At 35.3% G+C, this 9,879-nt stretch overlaps 1 protein-coding gene across 1 annotated transcript; it reads right to left on the reverse strand.

The window, feature by feature from the left end:
• Positions 1-9,035: 9,035 nt before the first annotated feature.
• LOC104224812 (uncharacterized) lies at positions 9,036-9,647 on the reverse strand. Its single transcript, XM_009776520.2, has one exon. It carries the CDS (start codon positions 9,645-9,647, stop codon positions 9,036-9,038), a length of 612 nt encoding a protein of 203 aa, XP_009774822.1.
• Between the last annotated feature and the right edge of the window lie 232 nt (positions 9,648-9,879).

The raw sequence follows: 9,879 nt of genomic DNA on the forward strand, positions 1-9,879 counted from the left end.
AAGGCATAGTTGGGCGTGATCAGTTCGTTAATCGTTGTCGGTCGTCACCCTTTACCACGACCAAAGGACGATGTATCGTAAGGGCCTCGTCCCTCGCCGTACTCAGTAGTGGTCGTGGTCGTCCAAATTTGGACCTATACAAATAGCATCTCCACAAATTGATTAATTGAGTTATTTTTACCATTTGATCATGAAAATTTTTTAAATGAATTTATTCAATGCAAATTGTGTTTAAATGGTCAGTAACAAGAAGCAGCACGTATTCAGGTAACGTGAGTCAATTCTCAATTTCCTTTTCTCGAGTTGACTATATTAGTTTATACAAATTAGACTGCTGGTTATAAATTTATTTTCCTTGGACTTTAATTTGGCGTTCTCATGCAAAAACACAACCTGAATGGAATGCAAGAAAAAGTCTAGTTTGATTTATGACTTAATACCACTACATTATTAAAGGTGGTAGGTAGTTGTGGGCAACTGAGATGTATGCATTATTACATGGACTTACTTTGACTAAGCTTCATAATCTAATACCAATTTAAGTGGAAATTGATGTCAAAGAGGTAATTACAATACTATGCAATGATAATTTAACATTTGTTAATCTATCACATGATTGCAGGCACATACTAGGGATGCTCCATGATCCGCAGCTAACACATGCGTACAGAAAACAAAATAGATTAACAGATAAATTAGCAAGTTTTGGAAGTCTTTTGGAAGGAACCAATGATGTAGAAGTCTTGCACAACCCACCACCTTTTGTTGAACAAATTTTGGAAGATGACAAGTTAGGACTGCCAAGGTTCCGTTTGATTCCATAGAATGTAGATGATGGTCAAGAGCAAACAACTACAGTACATGGAAGGAACCTCTATAGTCTTACTTCAAGCTGTGTTGGAGGATTACGTAGGGATAGCTCTAATCCTAGTATTTGTAATATAATATCTGATATTACTCCTAATTTACTTGGCTCTATGCCTATTGCTACTACAAGAAATGTAGTTTTTAATATGATGCAATATCCGTACGAGCTACTCTATACGCATGTTTAGTTATATATAATATTTACCTTTAGTACCAAAAGAAAAAAAAAAGTCTTGGCAATAAAAGATGTATTGTAACTTTCAGAAAAGCCGCCTTCTTTCGTTATGCATGCCCTTCCCCCACCTTCACCAATCACCAGCCATGTATAGCTATTTATGGTAAATAAAAATGAAATTAAATTGATGAGCGTAATGCACTAGTATATTTATTCATTCTTTTATGACAACTGGTGTATACTCACTGTTGATACATATTTATATAAAAAATTATTATGGCAGAAGGCCCTAAATGACACCGTTGACACATGTACTTGTATCACTTTGTCATGTTGGTTCTCTTACTTTACTTTTTTTTATCCAGACACTTTAATTTGTTCAAAATTTATATTTTAAGCCTCTTTACCGTTGACCAAATACATGTAGCAAAATAATGGTTGAGTTGGACAAAGTGGGTATAATTCACGCGAATAATGAGCATGACTATAAACATTTTGAACCAAAAATAGTTAAAATAAAAAGAATCATTAAAATAAGAATAAAAATAAATAAGTAAAAAAAAGAAAAGCAAAAGAGATACTCTTTTTTGTTCCTCCATATTCGCCGCCTCCCAAGACAGAATTTATTCCCCCTCCCCCCTTCTTGTTTCTTCTTCTTCTTCTTCCCCACTCCCCCCCCCCCCCAACACCCCCCTTTTTCGTTCCCCTCCCCCAGGTACGTTTCTTCTTCTTCTTCTTCTTCCACAGTCCCCCCTGCCCCCCATACAAGAAGCTACATCATGATTTCTCTACACACGCAACATTTTGATTTTGCGGTGTTCAATTTCCAGCAATTCGTCATCGTCGGTCTTTCAATTTTCAATTTCTCATTTTTATTGCCTTACTTTAAAGTTGAAATATCGCAATGTTTGTTTATTACCTGTAATTCAGTTAATTTTTCTCTTTATGCTGGCTGAAAATTTAGTAAAATACATTTATGGCAATTTCTGAAAATACCTAATTATGAATTCGAACTCATAAATGTGGCTAGCGTTATAGTCAATTGTATTTTCAAGAGATTTTAATTATGTTTTCCTCTTTTTCTGTTAACTTTAATATGTATCACTGTTTATTATGTTTTCATTTAATTTTGCCATTTCTTAGAAAGAAGAAATTTGTGAATTCTAGGGAAAAGAGATGAGATGGAGGCATTGATTTCCTTTTTCTTTTTCTTTAAGAAAATAGTATATAATAAGTGTTTTTAGTAGAAAAAATATTAAAAATGACGTGGAATATGATGTGTCATCCACATCAAACAAGTGAGATAAAATATAGATTTTGAACAAGTTAAAGTGTCTGGATAAAAAAAGTGAAGTATAAGGACCTGCATGACAAAGCGGCACAAGTATAGATGTCATTTAGACCATTCTGCCAATTATTATACACACACATGTAATATCCAATATTTACGCTGCTGCTAATAATGTCCAATATTTATCCTGTAATACGATTAGCTTATGGTTTTTTCTTCCATTCTTCTTGTTTTGGTCCTTACTTTTTAAATATTTGGTTCAATTAATTGGGAAAACAAAGTCAATAGCATGCAGGGTGACATGTAAATAGACCGTAAACACAGGCAAGCAAGCACCTTGTTTTCTTCAAAAAACTGCTAGGCCGCAGGTTTTAGGCACAAACAACTCTTTTTTTACTTCTAAGTTGTGGCTTCTCCTTTTTGTATATTTATGATTGATAAATATGTGTTTATTGTTGGTGTATTTCTCCATAACGTACCTTTAAGTATTGTTTAGTCTCTCAATCAAAAGTTGAACTATTACAAAACTATAGGCGTATTAACAAAAATAACTTCAACATATTAAGTACTGCATCTACTCATAGAAGTTATGCAAAAGTCTATTTATTTAAGCAAGTTAAAACGTGTAAGAATAAAACGATAATAGCAATAAGAGTAACTAAAGATAAAGAAGCTCTTGTAGTAAGCAATTCACACATAACAGCAGCTGCATTATCAGATATCAACAATATAATTTTTGCATTGTTATTCATCCGCATAAATAATCTCCGATTGAATTTTCTGCATAATTATTCCACGCGTGAACCAAATGATCACTCATGGTTAATAATGGAAGAAGGAAAATACAATTGCATGAGCAACAACAAATAGATCACTGAATTGAATTCGTGATACTGCTGCTTAAATTTTAGCTTTTGGCCATTACCTATCTCACATGGAAAACTTATCAACGTATATATTAGATCCACAAGGAAGTCATCCATTTAGAGGAACAAAATTATAATGAGAAGAAATATGTGCAACTTTTTTGTATACATATGCCTTGGTGACCTCAAATATATGTCTCGGCGTTCAACCATATAATAAATTAGTTGGACCATATTTTTTTGTTTTTAGTTGGATAATATATATATTTTTTGATTATAAACTATGTATTGTGTATATGGTGGAGGTCATCAACTCTTCATTGTCTTGTGGCCATATTTGATAACTTCGCCTGTAAGATTTCACCAAAAATCTGCTGCTAGAGTTTGCTGATTTTGAATGATTTTCAGACAATTCCAATTATTAACGACAAGAAATGTCAAAGTTCTAATGAGTAGACGAAACGCATAGCTACTTTAGTAGCAGAGTTGCAACTTTCTAAAGTTTCTAAAAGGGCATTACACGATAAAATTAATATTCAACTCCAAAACATGGCCAATTTCAGCAGCGTAAAAGCTTCAAGGTTGTCCACCTGGCTTTATACTAGTAGTTCCATAATTTTAATTGCGTTCGTTAATTTTAACCATGGGGTCAATGATCATAACCCTCCTTTAAATCATTGACATGATGATTAAAATAGTGGTGGCAAAATGGATAAAAAAAATAGTTATTTACCTATATTATTTATCAAAAAATAGGTTGGATAATGAACTTTAAAAACGGGTCAAATATGAATAAGAATCATATTATCCACTTAGAAAATGGATAACCATTGGATAACTAATGAGCTTAACTTTATAAAGCTTCAAATTCGGAGTTCTTCAAGTTTGGGAAACTAGGAATTCTCCCAAGATAATCATATTTAACAAGTCATGGATAATATGGATATCCATATTATTCGCCATTAACCCATTTTTATCCATATTAAATATTGATCGGCTCGAATAATTTATTCATTTTTTCATTACACATTTTCGACTCACTGTCACCACCCGGATATCCTACCTTCGGAAATCGTGATGACGCATACTCGTGAAAGCTAGGCAAGCCGACAGTTACAGTTTTACTACCGTTACTATTAATTCAAACAGGAACAGGTATTAGTTAAAATAAGCTGATAATTAAGAAATGCGAAAATGATATAACAGTGTCACAACTCAAGCACATAACTACCCCATAGATCTGGTGTCACAATCCACAAATGACTAAGATTTACAACAAATATAAGTCTGAAAGAAGTACAACTGTTCTCAAAATAGAAGAGACAACAGAAAAACAAAAGCGGGGAAAGGGGGACTTCAGGCTCTGCAAACGCCAGCAGATCTACCTTGGTCTTCTTGGATTGAAGGCAGCTACCTCAAGCTACTCACAAGATCTGACACCGAGATCTACACAAAAAGTGCAGAATGCAATATCAGTACAACTGACCCCATGTACTGGTAAGTGTCGAGCCTAACATCGGCGAAATAGTGACGAGGCTAGGACACGACAACCATATAAACATGTGCAGTTAAATCATATACGAACAGAACAATAATAACCGGAAATAACAGATAAAGATGGGAAGGGGACCATGCTGCGGTGAATATCAAATTCTAACAGTAATCCAATAAAGAAGCATAATGAACACCATATTTGTATCAACATGAATAATGAAATAGTAACACGTGCAGGGCATCACCCTTCATGCTTTTACTCTCGTCCTCACCATAAGAAACAGCAGAAACGGCACGGCATCACCCTTCATGCATTAACTCTTATAATCATGGCACGGCATCACCCTTCGTGCATTAACTCTCACAAAATCGGCACGGCATCACCCTTCGTGTATTAACTCACACAATATCATGCACGATATCACCCTTCGTGCTTTACACTCTTCCTCACCCAAACAATAGAAACAATACGTCCCGGCAAGGGAATCAACAACAGGAACAATAACATCCCGCCAAGGGAATCAGCTATAACCAATCTCATTCCAACAGTTACTTCACAAAATAAATCTCAACTTGAGCCAATACTCAACAATGATCAATTACCAAGAAATTATCATAAGTCTTGTTCAACATTGATAATCATCAATTTAAGCATGGACAATACATAATAAGAGTCACAACAAATCATAGTTTAAGACTCACGGGCATGTCGACACCAATGTATAGATACTCGTCACCACACCTATACGTCATACTCAACACTAACACATAGCAAATAAAATCACAACACCTATTCCCTCAAGCTAAGGTTAGACCACACACTTACCTCAATTCCACGGACAAAATCAAGCCTCGGTTACCGCTTTATCTCTCGGTTCCACTTCCAATCCGCATGTATCTAGTCATATTTTATTTAATAACATCAATAAATGCTAAATAAACCAATTCTAATGCATGAATATAAATATTTCAATGTTTTCCCCAAAAAGTCAAAAATCGACCCCGGGCCCGCTTGGTCAAAACTCGAAATTCAAACCAAAACCTGACTATCCATTCACCCACGAACCAAATATGCAATTGGTTTTGAAATCCAACCTCAATTTGAAGTCCAAATCCCCAAATTTTGTTATTCCTAATTTCTACCCAAGAACACCCAATTTCCCATGAAAACCCTAGATTTTGAGATGAAATTATGTAAAAAGATGAAATAGATTGAAGAAAAATAGTTAAGATTTATTTACCTATGATTTGGGGAAGAACTTGCTCTAGAAAAATCGCCCTTAGGAGTTTTGGTTTTGAAATTTTGAAGAATGAAGTGAAAATCTCGTCTAAAAGATGTTTTGATCAGGTACAGATGTCGCAATTGTGACAGGAGCTTCGCAATTGCGAACTTGTTGCATGTCTGCTCCTATCTCAATTGCTAGCATTTTGTCGCAATTGCGATGACTCGCCCCTCCCTAATGACTTCACAATTGCGAATGGAGGTTCGCAAATGCGAACAAGGCAGGTCTGGGCTTCTTCGCAATTGCGATTAAGCCCTCGCAATTGCCAAGCCTGTTAGGCTCGCAATTGCGATTAAGCCCTCGCAATTGCCAAGCCTGTTAGGCTCGCAATTGCGAGATCAGAACCTGCAACAACACACCAGCTGCAACAGAAATTTTCCTTAAGTCCCAAAACTCTCTGTGGCCTATCCAAAACTCACCCGAGCCCGTGGGGCTCCAAACCAAACATGCACACAAGTCTAAAAACATTATACGGACTTGCCCGTGCGATCAAATCGCCGAAATAACATCTTAAACAATGAATTTACTCATGAAATTCTTAAAAATATTGAAATTTCCATTTTCTCAACTAAGGGTCCGATTTATACCAAATCTCTTCCGTTTTTTCACAAAATTTCACAAATATGACTTAAATACTATATCAAACATGTACTGGGCTCCGAAACCAAAATACGGGCCCGATACCAACGAGTTTAACAATTATTCAATTTCTAAGAATCCTTATATTTTTCAGCAAATAATTTTCTTTAAAAATTCTTTTCTCGGGCCAGGGACCTCGGAATTTGATTCCGGGAATACGCTCAAGTCCCATATTTTACAGCGGACCCTACGGGACCGTCAAATCACGGGTCCGGGTCCGTTTACCAAAAATGCTGACCGATGTCAACTTTAAAGGCCAAATTCAATATTTTTTTTAAATTTCACATAAAAGCTTTCCGGAAACGCGTTTGGGGTGCGCACGCAAATCGAGGATAAAGAAAATGAGGTTTTCAAGGCCTCAGAACCAGGATTTGGATTTTAAAATTCAAGATGACCCTTTGGGTCATCACACTTACCTATATCTTACCCGACTCACCTGTTTGCAATCCCTAAATTGAAATATGTTCTTGAGTTAATTATCCAATTTACCCCGGACATTTTCCTTAATCGTACTCCCTCCGGTCCAAAATAAGTGATTTTTTGGCCTTTTTCTTGTGGTCCAAAATTAGTGATTTTCTTAGATTTCAAGAATGAATTAATTATTTTTTCCTATATTGTCCTTGGAGTAAATAGTGCTGGAATATGTGTTAGGAGTATTTATGTGAGATAGTAAAAATTAATATGGTCAATTCCATTACTAATTAATGTTAAAAGGTGGATTTCTTAATCTGTGTGAAAACATCCAAAAAATCACTTATTTTGGACCGGAGGGAGTATCGTTTAACGAACATTAGATAAGAGCGCACTAAAAGAAGAGAATAATTGGAAGGGAAATACACTGAATTGGCACGCGCGGTAAGCAAGTTTAACAGTTGACAAGTGTCTCGCAATAATATTATTGATCGCTTTCATACTTTCACCATTACCTAAAGTTCATGCTTTATTAATTGTGCGAAAAGTTAAAACATTTAGGCAAAATTTCATATCCACGAGCTAGAGATCGTAATCCATTTAATTATTAACAATCTACTTTATCTAGGCTACATGAATCATTAAGTGTCGTGATAAAGCCTGATTAGACAACTTATGTTATTCAACCCAATTGTCTTGGTAGTTTACCTTCCTAAGCACAAAGAGAACGATTTCATGATGTCTTTACAAATATATCTTTTAGTCATATTACCTTCTGATAGAAGATTGGTAAAATATAACACATTAGGTATTTGAAGGATTATTTTTTGGTTTTCAAATTTTACTTGGTTATAAAAGATTATTTCCTCAGTAACCACATCAAACACAACGAAGAAAGCACCACTATTGAATTAACAAATTTTGAATGTGTGTGCCAAAGAAAGTTTTCCCGTTAGAACCCACCTTAAAAGTAATGGAGTTGCTTTACAAAACACCATAATAACTACACATAAATAAATTTTTGAAAAAACTACACATAAATAAAATAAAGTTAAACTCTACTATAACAGAATTATTTGTGCTATTGCAGTGGGTGGATTTCACATCGGTCAATTCCGCCCCATATCAGTGTCTCCGCTGGGGCATAAATTCCCGTTGACATAGTACAATAAGATTCCATGTTACAATTTGGGTTTTGACTAATTAAATAGTGGTGAACTATGGAGTATCGAAGTGATACTCATATGCAGAGTACACCATGTTTTTGTAATTCATGAAGTTAACTAATTGGAACTTGTATATATTTGCTGATAGTATTTTTAAATTTATTGTGTTGTGATTCAAATACATAACTCCACATGTAAGAATTTTGGATCTAACTCAAACTTCGAATACACTAGTAAAAATTTTGGACCTAACTCAAACCCCAAAACTAGAGTATTGCTCAATATATACCACGAAATTCTCACCCACCGATGTGGGAGACTTCATATTTCACTTAGGCTTGAAGGAACGAATAATTTCTAACTTGCCAACACTGTTTTCACTTTACTTTTAAACTGTAGTATATTATACTTTCAACTTTTACTTCTTCCTAATTTTTAAAAATTAAAGAGCAGCAACTAGCATGCAGTCGTGAACAGATTAACGAAAGAGCTAAAGAAATATTATTGGATTCAAGTCAGGACTTAAGCCTCTGAACATTACATAGCATCACAAAAAAAGGAAAAACAAAAATAATAAATGGAAAGATTTCATCACATCTATATATACTACTCCAGTATACTAAGTACACTATTTTCTTTTTGAAATTTTCAAAAATACCCCAAAAAGAAAAACTCCCATGAAAGCAGAAATTTATACATGCAATAAGCATATACAATCTTCATAGTGCTCCAAATCTTCGTTCTTTATTGCATTGATAGCCACCATCCACATGCATGAATAATTCTCAATATATAGAAATATTTATAGTTTGTATACTTGCGATATAGCTTCAGTTGCATCAATTAAGGAGCAGGCGAAGCTTGCCGCCTCAAATCCCTGTAGAATTTTGAAATAAAATTTTCAGCAGCTTCATCAACATGGCTATCATCTTCAACGTCTCTCAGTGGAAAAGGCGAGTCAGTAATCCTCAACTGCCTCACCGTCGGAGTTCTCCCAAATCCAGGCAAATCATTAGCCGGCGACGCATTTTGACTCTGAAGAATATCCAAAGCCTTCATCACAGCTGCATTCATGACAAAAACGTCGTCGTCATTGGTGGCCGGCGCGTGAAAATGGTGCGCGTGGTGCTTGCTGCGCTTGTTGAAGTTGAATGGAAGGTGAAAAGTTGGGTACGCTGGGCTGTTACTGCAACTGAATTCATACTCGTCGGGTGGAGCGTGTGAGAGATCTCCCACGTGCGAAGTGGGAGAAGATGAGGAATTAGACCGTTGATGGGTCATGTGGTGGAACATGAGATTATGAATTGCGGCTTTGCTAGCAATTTTGCTACGCTTCATAAATAAGTTGAAATCCAGCATAAATTTTCTCTTTGAAATGCCTTTTTTGAGCATGAAGAAAGCTACTCGTACTATGTTCCAGAATTTCTTTGCTATAATTGGCAAATTTTGATCCATTTTTTGTTAAAGGATTTGGTTCGAATCAGAAAGGTAGAATTTGTGATAGATTATTCGATGCTTTGAAATAGAGAGATATGAGAAAATAAATGTTTTGATTTGTTGGAATGGAAAATGTGTGAAAGTATAGGAGGGTATTTATAGGGCTTCCGTAGAGGAAGAGGACGCTCTCAAGTACTTCTCATTTATATTTTATTTAATTTTTGTTTGAAGCTACATTTTTGTGACAGGA

Source organism: Nicotiana sylvestris, chromosome 3 (assembly GCF_000393655.2).
Source record: "Nicotiana sylvestris chromosome 3, ASM39365v2, whole genome shotgun sequence".
NCBI lineage: Eukaryota > Viridiplantae > Streptophyta > Magnoliopsida > Solanales > Solanaceae > Nicotiana > Nicotiana sylvestris.

What these genes read in the sequence shown, in the direction of transcription:
- LOC104224812 (XM_009776520.2), bottom strand. Translation starts at nt 9,647, where the DNA reads ATGGATCAAAATTTGCCAATTATAGCAAAGAAATTCTGGAACATAGTA.